General features: G+C 41.1%; 1 protein-coding gene across 6 annotated transcripts in view; it reads left to right on the forward strand.

Annotated features, from left to right (window-relative positions):
- Positions 1 to 16,159, forward strand: part of epb41l2 (erythrocyte membrane protein band 4.1 like 2) — a 139,915-nt gene extending 123,756 nt beyond the window's left edge. For 2 of the 6 annotated variants that reach the window (XM_036564184.1, XM_036564186.1), the window contains 7 exons: positions 3,043 to 3,096; positions 3,491 to 4,078; positions 7,267 to 7,395; positions 7,932 to 8,030; positions 9,002 to 9,082; positions 11,031 to 11,142; positions 14,911 to 16,159. In XM_036564184.1, coding sequence (XP_036420077.1) covers positions 3,043 to 3,096; positions 3,491 to 4,078; positions 7,267 to 7,395; positions 7,932 to 8,030; positions 9,002 to 9,082; positions 11,031 to 11,135 — 1,056 coding nt within the window. In that variant the 3' untranslated portion in view covers positions 11,136 to 11,142; positions 14,911 to 16,159. Of the gene's footprint in view, positions 1 to 872; positions 990 to 3,042; positions 3,097 to 3,490; positions 4,079 to 7,266; positions 7,396 to 7,931; positions 8,031 to 9,001; positions 9,083 to 11,030; positions 11,143 to 14,910 lie in introns of all 6 variants that reach the window. The other 4 variants (XM_036564185.1, XM_036564187.1, XM_036564182.1 and 1 more) reach the window with 3 other exon arrangements.
- The last annotated feature ends 140 nt before the right edge of the window (positions 16,160 to 16,299 follow it).

Consider the following 16,299-nt stretch of genomic DNA (forward strand, 5'->3'; position numbering starts at 1 on the left):
ACTCTCACTCTTGATCTTTTTTCTCTCACACACACACACACTCCTCTCTTTCTTTCTTTTTGGCTTTCTTTACTTTTCCTTTCTCTCTCCCTTATCTTCTCTCTTTCTCTCTTCACTCTATATCTTAAGTTTCTGTCGTCTGGTGTCTCACTATTTTGCTCTTTTTCTTTCTCTCTCTCTCTCTCTCTGTCTCTCTCTCTGTCTCTCTCTCTCTCTCTCTCTCTCTCTTTCTCTGTCTCTCTCTGCTGTAGTAGTTCTGTATGTGTTGCTTTAATAGTGAAGTAGTTTGTTTTTTAACCCTTAGAAGTCCAGAGTTTTTACAGCCATCCTGCTGTTCTATTTATATTTAATTACATAAATAATTACATTGTTACATAATTGATCACTTTTATGTTTGATTTACACTCTGGTCAGGTTACAGTTTGTACATCAGGCTTTTTTCTATTTGTTTTAATGCAAAAAAGTGTCAAAAATGCAAGGCACATATTTTCATTCCACAAAACAGGACTGTAAACGCTGACTTTATCAAACTCAAATCTTAATAAAATATCTTCTACTTATAAATATTAATCTGGTGCGGAGTGAAAGTTTAGAATCTGCACTTTCCTCACAGTTTCTCCACTCATTTCAATAAACTACGTATCAGAAATAATTCCTTCATCATTACTGCGTCATCACTGAGTTCTGAGGGTTAAATGTTAGAGCTGCATGCACATTAGAGTTTATTGTCTTTGCTCTGCCTGATGGAAGCACTTCTCCTCTGTCTCTCTCTCTTTCTCTCTCTCTTCTTGTGTGTTTGTCTCCCTCTCTCCCCTCTTCTCTCTCCTCCGACTCCTCCTCTCTCCCTCTGTGCTGTCTGTGACTGTGTGTAGAGTTTAGAAGAGGAGTTAACCTCTCTGTTTTTGAGTAAAGCCTGTTTCTCTGGCCTGGCTGGCCCCTGCAGTACCGCTGTGGCTCCAGCAGAGGGCGCAGTTACAGCAGCCTCTGAGGTGCTCCGCAATGAAACTAAGCCTGCTCCCTCCTCCTGCTCGCTCTCTCCCTCTCTTCACTCGCTCTCTCCGCTGTGAAGTCACTAACTCTGCTCTTATGTGTTGCCGTTTCTCCGAAACAGATCAAGTTCATGTCCAGATCTGACCTTTAACTCCTTTTACGAACGTTCAATACATAATTTCATTTATTATTAATAATCATTGCAGTAAACTGTTCTTATGCCAAGCAGTGGAGTTCATCAGTGGCAAGATTATTTAAGCATATAGATTATTTCATATGTGATCGACATGATATACATATATATTTGTTATACAGGCTTCAAATGTGCCTCAGCCAATCAGATTTTAGAACCAGATTTATGCATATTGTCCTCCTTTTTTTAGGTGTTTTCACTCATCAAATAGTCTCAGGATCTGTAATGGGGAATTTAGTTAGCCAGTTCTGTATTTATCAAAAACAAAAATTATATTTGCACTTTAGTTCTGTAGTGGTTATTCAGGCCGTTTTGTTTGGCACTTTAACTTTGTATTATTGACCCTATAGATTGTATCATTAACGTTTTGATGTATTGATCTGTGAGATGGTGTATGTATACGGCAATGTATGTCCATATTGATCATTAAAAATGCTTGAAATGGCATTTTAGTTCTAAATTGAACGTGTTAACACGTTTTACACTGCAAAAATGATACCTTGTCAAGTGAAATGGTCTTAAATCTAGTCGCTCTCTCTAATATTTCTCATTTTGGAAATGCTGTAAGCTTATTACAAGATTTTAACTTATTTCTAAGCGTGTTGTTCTCACTTTAAGTGATTTTATTAAGCGAAATTATCTCACCATGTTGGCAAATAATTTTGCTTATTTGAAATGTGACTGAAACAAGACAAACTATCCGTCGGTGTGTCATTTAATTTGACTTAATCACTTAAAATAAGTAAAAGATGTCTAGAAATGAGATAATCTTAAAATAAGCTTTCAATAATCTTAAAATGTAAACTATTACATATGTCAACTAAATTTAAGAGAATTTCACTTGCCAAGATATCATTTTTTGCAGTGTATATGACACTTTGGTATCTATAATTATCATATAAACTGCATTTAGGTTGCTTTAGATGGAGTTTTAGGTCGATACTGATCATTAAAACTGTTTTACATGCCATTTTACTTCTATACTGACTGACTTATATGATATTATAGTTCTGTATTGATCGTATTGATTGCTTTTTATGGCGTTTAAGCTGTGAAACACATATTATTCTGTTATTCTGGTCCACTTTTTCCCGTCTGTTCTAAAATAGCTAGAGTTTCAGCCCTAATTGGGACTCACTTCTGAAAACCCTTTTGTTTTGTAATGAGACTTAAGCGCTGTCTGTGGTCAGAAATGAAGCTAATTAGTTTAAACGATCGTTTATGTAAGACTTTAACCAGCATTTTTAAGCATTTGAGTATTTAATGCAATAGTTTCACCCCCTTTATTCCAAATTTGGTGTCCGAAGTTTACGTCTTTAGTGTTAGCGCTGGAGCTGGGAGGCTAATGTAGCTAAAATGTAGTGGAACTTTATGTGCACTAATTAGCATGGCGCTAACTGCAGGCCTAAATCATCACACACTCACCTCAAACCATGTGGAGTTGTTCAGTATCTCTAATAGACTTGATTGTGAGGTTTCTGACTCTGTATGACTCACTGTCATCTATAAACATGGACTAAAGTACATTAACATAGCCAAAAACAGCAAAGGCGAGAATTTCTACACTTTAAAGTCACTTTCAGACGAGTCAGACTGGCCATAAGCTTGTGTGATATTTGATCTGTAACTCATTCTCATCATTCCTGCTTTGTTTTGCGTGTTCATGTCCGCTTTGTGTGTGTGGAACTGCTCTGTCTCTGTGAGTGAGAGGCTGAAAGAGTGGCAGCCATCGCTTTTTTCTGTCATTCGCTGGTTTAACCCTCTGTAGATCCGGCTTTCTGCCATGCTGTGCCATAGATTAACCGTCCGAAAGTGTCTGCGAGTGACCGCTGCTGTTGGTTACCTTTTATTTCCCACAGAAAACCAACGCCCACCTCGAGAGTGCCCCGTCAGACAGCGGAAACGTCGGCCAGGTGGTCAATCTGTCAACCGAACGTCAACCAAACGACAGCCTAACACACCATAACGCAGCTCCACAGCTAACACGCACACTTTCCATTCTCATCCCATTACAGACGCCTTGAGTTCGACCAGCCACGCTCTGCTCTCTCTCTCTCTCTCTCTCCATCTCTTTCTCTCTGTCTCTCGCCCATTGATTCATCCACATCTTGATATATCTGTGCATTGATCCATCTGCTGTTTCCAGTCATCCCTGTTTGCTTGTTGACTGTTTTTTATTTCTCCATATGGTTTTAGATGTTTCTCCTTATCGTTTTTGCTTGTGTGGTCATGTTTTTTTCTCTCCATCCCTTGTTTGTTTGTGCTTGTTGTTTGTTTGTTTATTGTTTTTGCTGTCCCGTTTTGTAGAGCGCGGAGGACAAACCGATAGCCGAGCTTAACGGTCAGCCCGAGGTCGTAGAGGTCGTGGAAGAGACCGTCGTTATCGAGGAAGTCATCAAAGCCGCGAAGCCCAAAACCTCCACCTCTGAGGCGCCGGCCGCCGTAACCGCGGCAACAGAGAGAGCGCCGGAAGAGAAGGAGGAAGAGAAGAGCGCGTCTTCGGACAGCGAGAGCGAGGAAGAGGCGGAGTTTCACCCTCAGAGCCCCTCAGACTCCGCCCACCTCATCAAAGAAGAGCCCGACGAGGAGCACGAGCTGATAAAAGAGGCTCCGCCCACTGAGACAGAGCCGCAGCCAATCAGGGAGGCCGAAACGATTGACGTCGTGAGCAAAGAGGAGGCGGTTGTCGAGCAACAGGAAGAGGAGGCATCAGGAGATGAAGTGCTGGTGACTCCAGACGAAGCGCCCAATGGCCACGCCCTCGACGGCGAGGAAGCCCCGCCCACACTGGGTGCTGTTGCTGAGGAAGAGGAGGAGGCGGAGCCTTGCGTTGTCAACGGCGACGCGTCTCACGTGGAAACGGAGCGCGTGCCACAGGTGATCTGTTGCTCGGAGGTAAATTGGGTGAAAAATCTTGCATAAATCTGAAAAAAAAGAACATGGGCAACTTCGTCTCCACTCCTGCTCTTCTCTTCCTCCTCCATCATCCCTCCATCCCTCTGCCGCCGCTGCTACCTCTCCTCCACTGGAAAGCAGAGAAATCTGTCTTTTTCTCTCTCGCTTTTACATTCGCAGCAGTTGCTGCCGCCTCCTTCACGTTTTTTGCTTTTTTAGACGAAATTTAAAGCGCAGAAAATAAAACACGATGAATAACAGTGAGAATAAAGCTCAATTCTGAACGTTCCTCGAAAAAAGAAGCAATAAAACACGAACGCACACAAACACATCGCTAAAGCTGATAAAAACACTAACACTAATATACCGTCGATATCGGATTCAGTGTTCGTCTTTTTCAGTATGTATTGATTCGCTGTGCGTCTGTGTAAGTTTTCCATTCATATCATCTGATCACTCACCTGTTTTCATTTGGTGCTGTTTCATCTCATTCATCTCCACACACTTTCAACACATACAGTCCCAGTCAAACGTTTGGACGCACCTATTCACGAAAGGGTTTTCCTTTGTTTTTACAATTTGATGATAACAATAATATTGAAGATATCAAAACGATGAAATAACACATGGAATTGTGTAGTGACCAAAAGAGTGTTGAGCAAATCCAAATTATCTTCAGATTCCCCCGTCGTACTTTGTCTTTTTGTGGATTAAAAACTCTCTGCATTCTCTTGAGTAGCTTCATAAGGAACCACCTGAGATACTTTTCCAACAGGACTGAAGAACGTACCCGTATGGTCACACCACACCGGCTGCGCTTGCGAAGCGCCAGAGCGTCCCAGACGCCTGCACTGCAGCGGCGCGTTGTTTAGAGAACAGACCCATGCGTCACACAGTAAAACACGCTGAAATAAGCCGTGAAAATGAAACAGAAAACTGTATACAAACTTAAAAACAGTGTTTTAATTTAGTTTATGAGCTGCAGACAGATTTCCTGGTTGGTCTCCCAGGCTTGAAACTTTTGCCAGACCATAAGTCAGAATGCTGTAGAGGATAAACAAACGTTCGACCGTTTATCTGTCTGGAAAAATGAATGTCTGTATAACCGTCTCTCTGCTCCGCTCCACAGCGCAAACGCTGTATGTACGGAAGGCCAGTGCATTGGAGCTGCAGCGACGCGTCGCTCTGCCTTGCAGTGGTAGCATATGTGAATTAGGTCTTATTGTTCCTGTCACTGCACAACCAAACAAGAGCTGAATGTGAAAGCGCCTGAAGTGACACATCGTGGTTCTTTCAGTTAACTTTGTTATATATGTCCTTACAGATCGTTGCCTAAATGTGTTTAATATGTGAACGAGATCCGACTTGCACAGGCAGCAACTTCACTGTTCTTTATTAGAAGCACGTTTCCAGCATTTAAGCTTCAGCGTTTAATATGAAAAACATGCAATTCAGTTCAAACAGGTGGGTCCAGAATTTTGACTGTTACTGTAGAACACACACACACACACACACACACACACACACACACACACACACACACGCGTGTATCCACTATCACTGTGTTGTGAAAGGCGCTAGCAGAGTTAGCCTGGGCCGCTGCATGGCAAAGCTGTTGTATGTTGTGTGTTGTGCTTTGTGTGTAGTTTGTGTTTCTGCTTGGTGTTTTATTGTGTTGTTCTCAGTGTGTGTTAGCATTACTGGCTAAGAGGCATCACTGTCACCCTACAAACACACACAGTACTGTGGGAAAGTTGAAGGCCGCTCTACATTTATTCAATTTCCAGTTAAAATGACCATTAAGTTATTTATTTTTCACTGTTAGGAGAAAAAAAAGAAAACAAATATCAGGTAATTACCCAGAAGCCTCAGCAGCTAAATCTACTCTCAGCTGTTTAGTGGTCAATGAGTCACTCTGTCCCTTTATTCCAACCTCCATTCTTCTCAGGAGACTCACTTTCAGCTCCTCAAAGAATCTGCAGACACACCTCCAAAGTTCAGTCTTAGAAGCTGGTTGATCATTTTCTGAAGTAATCAAACACATTCAGTGGTGTTGAGGTCTGGACTCTGGGGTGGTCAGTCCATCGTTCAGCTTCTTTGTTTGATGTGTCCGTCTCCTTTTCTCAGTGAGGTTCTTCTTGATCAGCTACACATCCTTTCAGACCCACAGCGCTGAGTCGTCTTCTCACAGTGGAAGGATGGACAGAAACACCTGTGGATGTTTTCAGATCTGATCAGCTTGATTTTCTCCTCTCTCTCAGAGATGAGAGCTTTAAGTGCTGTTTATCTGATGGGGGCAGTTTTGAGTGTCTACCAGGTCTTCCAGGTGGTTGTTAGGGGCCACATTTTCTCTGTAGCTTTTAATGATGTTGTTTTGTTTTTAAACTTATTTTCCTTTGATTTTCTCCTTCATTATGCAAGTGGATTATCTAATATCTAATCTGCTTAGAAAATATCTCCTGAAAAAAACCTGTACTAAATGGCTCTTTTTAACTGGAAATTAACCCTTTAAATGGCCAAAGTTTTATTACACACTTCTATAACCTAAGAATAGCTCAGACGGTTTACACTGAAGTCCCTGTAGTCACTGAATAATAAGCCTTAGTGTGTAATAAGCCTGAGATTTTGAGGGTGGGAATAAATGAGGGGTGGTCTCTGATACAGTACTAAGTCGTGTGTGTTTGTGTTTATGCTGTTTTATATTCATTTACCTTCCAAAAACAGCACAGAAACCAAAACTGCAGTATCTGTCAATACTTCACTTATCAAAACTCTACCAAAGATCAACATCTGCATTACAGTTTATTTCCTATTTAGTGTTTATTTGTTTATTTATTTACTTTTCAGCTTGCAGTTATCGTTTGCGACGTCACATATCAAAATCCTACCAAAGTTCAACATTTGATGAAGCTTATTTGCTTTTCTTATTCAGTTTGATTGCTTATTTATTTATTTATTTGTTTATTTTTCAGCTTGCTGCTGTAGTTTGCATGCGCTGGTTTTATTCTGCATGTCTTAAAAACCAAAGATCTGTAGTTTGTAGCGCTGGGTTTTGGTTTTCTCTCTTAAAGCATGAAAAAGGTCATCGCCCGCTGACCTGTGGAGTGTTTGCCGTGTTTGCCCCCCTGTGTGTGTTTGCGTATGTGTCGAGCGTGCCGAGTTACTGACCCCCGGACTCTCTCTTGTAGCCCCCCGTGGTGAAGACAGAAATGGTGACCATTTCGGACACGTTTGCAGCTCAGAAGACAGAGATCGCCACCAAGGAGGTTCCGATCGTTCACACAGAAACCAAGACCATCACTTACGAAGCTGCCCAGGTCCCGCCCCCTTCACACTCACAGCCAATCACACTCACTGACCATCCGTCTTGCACTCTCATAGACATAAATAGATGGTGATGGAAAAACGTTCCAAAAATGATGCTGTATAAACCCCGCCACCCAACACACACACACACAGTGTCACATGTGCATAACGAGGTCATTTAGTAGTCAAAATACAAATAATGCTGCATACATGCAACAAGCTAACATGCCTGTACTTTGAAATGGCGTCGCATGAAAGTAAGTCTACTATTAAACTCCAGCACTGTTACATACCAGCACCAGCTGCACACGATGTTGGCTGAAACTGCCAAAGCCTCTGCTGGACGTTCTCGTTGCAGGGTCACGCTGCTTCCGCTAACGCAATAACAATAACAACGATGACGAGTTGAGCGTGTAGAGCTCACTGAAGAGTTCGGCTTTTCAGTGGTTTGCCCGCTGACCACGAGCAGAGGAAAAACGAGTTTGTCCATTTAATAAATTCATGGAGTATAAGCTTGTTCACTGTTTGTTTGGTGTGTGTTGGGCAGCTGGACGGTACTGGAGACGGAGAGCCAGGCGTTCTAATGACCGCCCAGACCATCACCTCAGAGTCACTGTGCACAACTACAACCACACACATCACCAAGGTAACTAGGAATAGTTCAGTATCTAATATGAATTATTCAGTATCTTTTTTTTTTTTTTAGTTTTGTTTTTACCAACCATTGTGATTTTTTTTACTAATCACTGTACATTTTTCAGCAACCACTATGATGATTTTCTGTAACCACAATGATTTTTAGTAACCACTATTAAGCTTTTATTAACTACAATAAATTGTTCAGTAGCGACTACAAATAATTCAGTGACCACTATGAATTATTCAGTATCTACTATGAATTATTCAGTATCTACTATGAATTATTCAGTATCTACTATGAATTTTTCAGTGAACACTATAAATTATTTAGTATCTACTATGAATTATTTAGCATCTACTATGAATTATTCAGTATCTACTATGAATTATTTAGCATCTACTATGAATTATTCAGTATCTACTATGAATTATTCAGTATCTACTATGAATTTTTTAGTATCTACTATGAATTTTTCAGTATCTACTATGGATTTTTCAGTATCTACTATGAATTATTCAGTATCTACTATGAATTATTCAGTATCTACTATGAATTTTTCAGCGTCTACTATGGATTTTTCAGTATCTACTATGAATTATTCAGTATCTACTATGAATTTTTCAGTATCTACTATGAATTTTTCAGTATCTACTATGAATTATTCAGCGTCTACTATGAATTATTCAGTGTCTACTATGAATTTTTTAGTATCTACTATGAATTATTCAGTATCTACTATGAATTTTTCAGTATCTACTATGAATTATTCAGTGTCTACTATGAATTATTCAGTATCTACTATGAATTATTCAGTGTCTACTATGAATTATTCAGTAACTGTTGTGAAACTACTGTGTAAGTTCTGTAGTTGTGAGGGTGGGGACTGCAGTGAGGACCCTCATACAGACCCTCAGAGTTTAAGACGTTATTCTGATTTCTTTGTTGACAGTTTCTGTTTGTGTTACTTTATTTGTTAGACACTAAAAGGCGGCCTGTCGGAAACTCGGATTGAGAAGCGCATCGTCATCACGGGCGACTCGGACATCGACCATGACCAGGTGAGTTCCCGGAGACACCTGGCTGAGAAATCGCCAGGCAGGCAGTGTGAAGACAGGCAGTGGTTTCTTTGGGTGTTGTTGGCCAGCAGTGACCTGCTGATGTTGTGATGGCCTTTTACGAATGTGAACCGTGGCTGGAGGCATGTTTAGATGGCGTGGGGCTCAGTGGAGATGTTGGTGCAGCGCGTTGATCCACAAAGCTCAGCTCATTGCTCCTTTCAGTGCTGTGTAGGGAGTTCATCAGTGGAGGGTCCGAGGACCACAGCAGGCTCTGATCGTGTTCACACACAGCCATACACACACCTACGCGTAGTTTCACACAGTGACTGCAAATTTTTACGTTCTTTATTTGCTTCTTCAAATAGATTAAAAGAACATGCAAAGAAAATCATTAAACAATTACAGTGCAGGCCATAGATACAGTATACAGTCTCCATTGTGAAGGAAATAAAACAAATTTATACAATTAATGTCTATATCAGTTACATCACTGCGGTTCAATGCCCCACCTGGCTAACCAACCTACACTATACCAATAAGAGTCCTTGGGCAAGACTCCAAACACTGCCTTCGCCTACCTGTGTAAACAGATCAAAATTGTAAGTCGCTCTGGATAAGAGTGTCTGCCAAATGCCATAAAATGTAAATGTAGTGAACAGTTTATGAAGTGATAGTTCACCTTTAATAAAGTAATAACTAGTTTACATTTCAGTGTTTTTCCATTGCCTAACAAGAACTGACCCAAACAGCAGCCAACAGATCTTACGGTTCTAGTTCTTGTTGATTTTCCACCTTCCTTAGAGCCAGAAACTGTCATAATAACCACTCTAAAGCATTTAATACGGCTACCTAGCGATAATATTTGCTTATTAGCTTAACTTCTTGGCTGATATGAACTTTGGCTGGACATGAAATGATACTCTGCACTGTTCGGTGCTCACAAAAATGTCCACATATACAAAAAATCAGTTGTAGACTTACGCAAAGCTTAGATTTTTAATCTCACGAGAGTAAAAACTGACAGGTTAACTATCCTGCTTACTAGTCGTCTTAGCTTAGCTTGTGTTGTGCTATATAATATTTAGTGCTCGGACGCTACAGTTATACTAAATCTTGCGTAAATGTAATCAAAGAAAACACCTTGGAGATTAGCACACTTCGCGTTCTATGTAGCTTACCTGTTAAACTCTTTAGAAATGAAGAAAAATTCTAAAAATTGCTGTCGAAGGATCAACATACAGTTCTAGTTTCCTTTAGCTGCACTTATTGGAAAAATAATAATAGTGCTTATTGAATTAATAGTGCTTGGTGACTTTATCCTCAACTGGAAGAGTAAAGAATTCAAATTGTCTTTGGCTTCAGCTGTAAGTCCTACTAAAGAACAGCCTCAGGTGCCTTTAGGTCCTACTGGAGCACCAAAAACCAGGAAACTGGAAGCTTTAGTACTGGATGTTCCAGTGCCAGTGATCCAGTGCAGTGGAAAAAACACCCTTAGTGATGATGTAATAGTGCTTGGTGACTTTATACTCAACTGGAAGAGCAAAGAAGTCGCTTAAATAAGTCAAAAAGAGAACAGAAATAAACGAACATTACTCACTGTCGCCCTCTAAAGGTGATGAAAAAATTATGCATATCATACAGTTTGAATGACATACGGTTAAGGATATTAGCAGATTGAGATTCCTCACATTTCAGCAGCATCGTGTGTGTCTGCGATCCTCATGGTCTGGCGTTGGTTCCTCCTCTGTATCCAAGCCAACCATGAGAGGAGTCGCCCCTCACTGTGTTAGCTGTCTGTGTGTGAATGTATGTGCTCCCCTCATCATCTGTGTTTGCCATTTAGTTGCTATTAGTTGCTTTTCGTTCTTTCATTTTTCTTAAACACAGTTCTTTCCTTTCTTTGTGTTCATTTTTTTTTGTTTGTTTGTTTGACCCCTGGGCTGGTCAGGCCTTGGCCCAGGCCATAAAGGAAGCCAAAGAGCAGCACCCGGACATGTCCGTCACCCGCGTGGTCGTGCACAAGGAGACCGAGCTGGCCGAGGATGACGAGTAGAGGAGAGGTAAGATCGTGGCGTCCAGAGCTTTCCTTGATGGCCAGCTCTTTTCATCTCGTTTTTCTTTCTTCCTTTATTTTTTTATGTGTGCACTGAGTCCATCCCAGTCTGTCTGTTTCCTGTTCTGTGAATCGGCTGATAAGCACACAGCGGAAAAGGATCTCTTGGCAAGTAAAAGTGCTTCATATGTGAGGGACTGTTATAAGATTGTAAAGTTATTTGTCCTCATTCTGCATATTTTATATTTTATGAAGTGATCTTGCCATGTTACTGAACTGGCAGATCATTATACCACTTTCAAACATTCTTTAAGGAAACGAGCGCAGTGGGAATTTCACTTAATTTCACTTTTAACTTAAGAAAATTAACATAAGTATCACTTTTCTGAAGGGTCGACTTCGTAAAGCTACATAAATCTACATAAACATTCATAAAGGCTTATTCACCAGTTGTGATTTTGCCATTTTCTGTTTTATGACAACTGACGCTTATTGAAATAAGCCTTCATAAGCCTGTGTAGGTTTATGCCAGGTGTCATAATGGAGTCGTATTAATGTTGCTCTTCAGTAAAGTGTTACAAAAAACTCAAAAGTTAAAATTAAATTTCTCAGTTATGAGATTGTGATAAGATTATTTTACACTTTGAACACTTTTACACTTTTGAAGGGCAGCATTCATATGGCTCCAGGGCACCTACATAAGCCTTTCATGACACCTGACATAAACCTACATAGACTTATGAAGGCTTATGACGGTTTATCTCACAAGCATCTGTTGTCATTTTGCTGTTTTTTATTTTATGACAACTGACGCTTATTGGAATAAGCTTTCATAAACCTTCATAAGTCTATGTAGTTTTAACGTCATTTGTCATGAAAGGCTTATGTAGGTGCCCTGAAGCCAAATGAATGCTGCCCTTTAGTAAAGTTTACATGATTGGTATGTACAGTAGATTTATGTACAGTATGCACAATGCATATTACTATGAATTGCAACCACTGACCCACAACACTAATCACGAGAAGCCACAATTGGCCCTTGTTTGTATACAGTCTGCAGGGTTCAACTATATAGTGTATACAAAACGTATACATGTTCAGTACAATACTACAGGTACGACGTACGATACGTACAGTATGTACAGTACATGTGATCCATCCACTGAATACATACTGCATTATGAAAGACTCAGAAGCAAAAACTGTTTGTGAAGTAGATTAAATAATCATAACCTCACCACAATGTCTTAATTAAGAAATATTAGATAAAAAGCTCGTACAGTCATTTAAGATGCTTTCATTTGCCAAGATCATTTTTGCAGTGCATGTCTTGTTTCAGCCCATGTGTGCGTTTATCCAGGCCTCATTGAGACCAGATGTATTTTCCTTACATCAGTTTCTGTCTTTTCTAGCACATGTTGTGTTGTCTGCTCTCGTCATGGCAACGCTGTCTGTCCTCACATTGTTAATGTAGCACTGCTTACCACTGGGTGTCACTGCTAACATGCAAACGAAATCAGGCTTTGCTGTGAATACGGGTTCAGTAACGCAGGTGGTATGCATCAAATCTAGAAGCTCAATAGAAGGGAATTTTCTATGTGGACCTTTTTTACAGTTTATTTACCATTCCTCCTGGGTTTCTTGCCTGTTTTGATGGGGTCCCAGCACCATAACCTCTCCATATTGATTGTGGTCGGTGGTGACCTGGCTGTTACAGCATTAACTGTTACCTCATCTGAAAGCAGCTCGGTAAAAACTGAGCTGCCTGGATATTTAGCAAGCCTTCAAAGAGAGCAAATTCCAAATTAAGAGGTTCTGCAGACCTGGTAGTGATGGCACTGGTCCAAAAATGCTGGATCGGATATCAGCAGGGTCAAGAAAGAATGGATCCCGTTCGGTTCAGTCACAAATCTGTTCCGAAATAGCGTAAAATTGCTTGGAGCACCTCAAAATGTAAAGCAAAGTCATGTCATATATCACACGATAATGCCACGTGATGACAATAAAGGTGGGGTTATACAGGTTTTGAGTAGTTTGACCATGGATTGCCCACAAAATTCGGCATCATCCTAAATCGCTTGGTCCAGCTCGGGTCGCAGTATCAGTAGGGAAAGCAAAGAAACCCAGACGACCCTGTCCCCCGCAACTTCCTTCAGCTCATTCCGGGGACCCCAAGCCGCTTCCAGGCCAACTTGGAGATATAATCCCTTCAGCGGGTCCTAGGACGGACTCAGGGTCTCGTCCCAACAGCCCGTGCCGGGTAACGGTAGGCGTCCAGGGGGCATCCTGATCAGATACCGAACCACCTCAACGGGCTCCTATCAATGTGGAGGAGTAGTGGCTCCTCCCGTACTGTAGCCCGCCACCCTGCGGAGAAAGCTGCTTGTATCCGTGATCTCATTCTTTCGTTCATTACCCAAAGCTCATGACCACAGGTGAGGGTCGGGATGTACACCGACCGGTAAACAGAGAGCTTTGCCTTCTGGCTCAGCTCTGTCTTCACCACTACAGTCCAGTACAGTGACCGCATTACTGCTGCCTCCTGTCCCAGCCTGCGGCCGATCTCACACAACATGCATGATACAAAGTAAGAGGTACAATATGGGCACCTTTCAGACCTGAAGCCCGAATTTTGCGGGCAAAATGCTTAGTGACCATCCATTAGCCAGCTAGCCTGCAATCCAGCTCCAAAATCACCCACTTTTGAGTCTTGGTTCCTCTCAGTGGTTCTTCCTCATGCTCTTAGAGAGTTTCTCATTCTGAGTCTTGGTTCTTCTCAGAGGTTCTTCCTCCTGTTCTTAAGGTGTTTCTCCTTTTGAGTCTTGGTTCCTCTCAGCAGTTCTTCCTCATGCTCTTAGAGAGTTTCTCATTCTGAGTCTTGGTTCTTCTCAGAGGTTCTTCGTCATGCTCTTATGGAGTTTGTCCTTTAAAGACTTGGTTCCTCTCAGTGGTTCTTTCTCATGCTCTTAGGGTGTTGGTGTCTCTCAGTGGTTGCTCCTCATGCTCTTAGGGAGTTTCTTGTTTTGAAACTTGGTTCCTTTTCGTCCCTTTAGGGAGTATTTCACCCTGAGTCTTGGTGTCTCTCAGTGGTTCATGCTCTTTGGAAGTTTCGCCTTTTGAGTCTTGGATTTGCTGTGCATTCTAAATGGAACTGAAATCTTCAAGTACACATATGCATGAAGTGTCAGCTAACTTACCACCTGTCCCAGTAGAACCAAAATAAGAGAACTGGTGCATGTTAGCCTAACAAAGATAACAGCTTTAGTAAATAGATCATCCGAGTGCTGCATGTTGTTGTACTGATCAACAAACTACAAACGTTACAAACAGAAAGCAGTGAAATAATCATGGACATCCCTGAAGAAGACGTCATCTAGAAGGCGGCATGTGTTGCTCCAAAATGTGTAATTATCTTTGAGTTAATGGTGCTTTCACAGATGTGCAACTTACCCATTAACTGCATCAATGTTTTTAGGTTGATCTGAAATGTTTTTATACTGCAAAGAAAAAGGAAAGTGAACACTTTCAAAAATGTGTATTTAACATTGCCAGTTTCCTCCACTGAAAAGAGTAGTTCCAGCAGCTCATTGTTGCTTAGCAACACTTGGTCAGATTGATATGGGTTTGGTGGAAAAAGCACTGTTATGGTATATAACACCACTAGAAAGACACTTCAACCAGTCAGGTTGTGTGGGCGGAGCTAACTGTTTCATAATAGCCAATGAACCATTAAACCAATCTCTTTTTTTTTCTGTCTTTTTCTTGCTGTTTGCAGAGCTGAAGCCCACGAGGTTCATCTTTCGTTTCGTCCAGACGGACCTGTTCCCTTCTGTTCTCTACGCGAGTAAACGAGTGTTCGTCTCTCGGGACGGAGGACGAGAGAAGACCTCGGCGTCGGCGCCTCGGACACCTGCATTCGTTATTGTTCAGAAACCAGAACCACTTAGCTAACATTTTTTGTAGCGTGTTTATTATTGATGTTTTTATTCCCCAAAAGGTTGTCCAGTGTTTATTAAGAACAGATAGCGTTTGCTCTACGTTTTTATTGTTAAGTAGTGATTCACATTCCTAGCACGTACAAAGGGGGGAAGATCCGGAGAGCTAAAACGATGAATTTTTACAATCCAGTCGTAACGGATTTCTCTTAGTTATGGATGAACACTTTGTAAAAACTAGGTGGGCAGTCTATATACATATATAAAATGATTTGATGTATGATCTCGGACCATTTTATAAAGGGGATAGGGAGGGTTTAATGTCAGTTAGGAGAGGGGCGGGACTGCTGTTACCAGTATAAAGTTTAGAAGATTAACTTGGTAATCTCTTCGTAAGGGACCAGCGTGGGACAGCGTTATTTCCTTCACTAGCACAACAGTGCCAATACTTCCTCTATGCAGTCAAACAAACAAATAAACAAACAAACATTCCACCACTGGGAGGTGCACTTCGTCTACCTCTCGTAGGGAACTTAAAACTCCAATACAAACTACACTACAAAAGAAAACTTAAACTCTGGGCAGCTTTTGAATACATTTTTGCTTTTCCTACACGACTTTCTGGCTCCAATAATCAGAAATATTTGTATTTTTTTTTCTCTGATATTTTAATTCTGTGTCTCGTCTGTAAAACCGATGATTTTAGTTGATTCTTTTCTGAATGAGGTGGGTTTGTTTGCCCCTTTTACATATTTTTAATATATTTCCGTCAGATTTTTTTTCTTTGACTAAAAGGAAAAAATGAATTTGCCACAATGGAATCTTTTACATGTAGATAAGTAAAATGAATGAAGCTCCTCCCACTCTGGCCTACTGCCATGCGGCCTCTCTCTCTCTCTCTTTCTCTTCTTTCTCTCTTTCTCTCTCTCACACTCTCTCTTTGCCGCTGACTAAAGAAGGCGCCCGTCTGACCCCCTTCGTTTTAGCAGCTTGGATAAATGTGTTGTGTTTTTGGCCCCGCCCACCTACCGCCACTCCCTGTCCTCTCTTTGTGTAACACTGTTGAAATAAAGTTTGTTTATTCTCTAATTCTCGTCTCTTGTTCTCTAATTCTCGTTTTCTTAAGGCTGGCTTTACACTGTGAAGCTTTCACGCAATTAGTTGCATGTTGTGAGTTGTATGCAACATAATTTCTGTGCAGCTTGATAGTTACACAAAGCAAATCGACC

The sequence above is a fragment of the Colossoma macropomum genome, unplaced genomic scaffold (assembly GCF_904425465.1).
Source record: "Colossoma macropomum unplaced genomic scaffold, Colossoma_macropomum, whole genome shotgun sequence".
Taxonomy (NCBI): domain Eukaryota; kingdom Metazoa; phylum Chordata; class Actinopteri; order Characiformes; family Serrasalmidae; genus Colossoma; species Colossoma macropomum.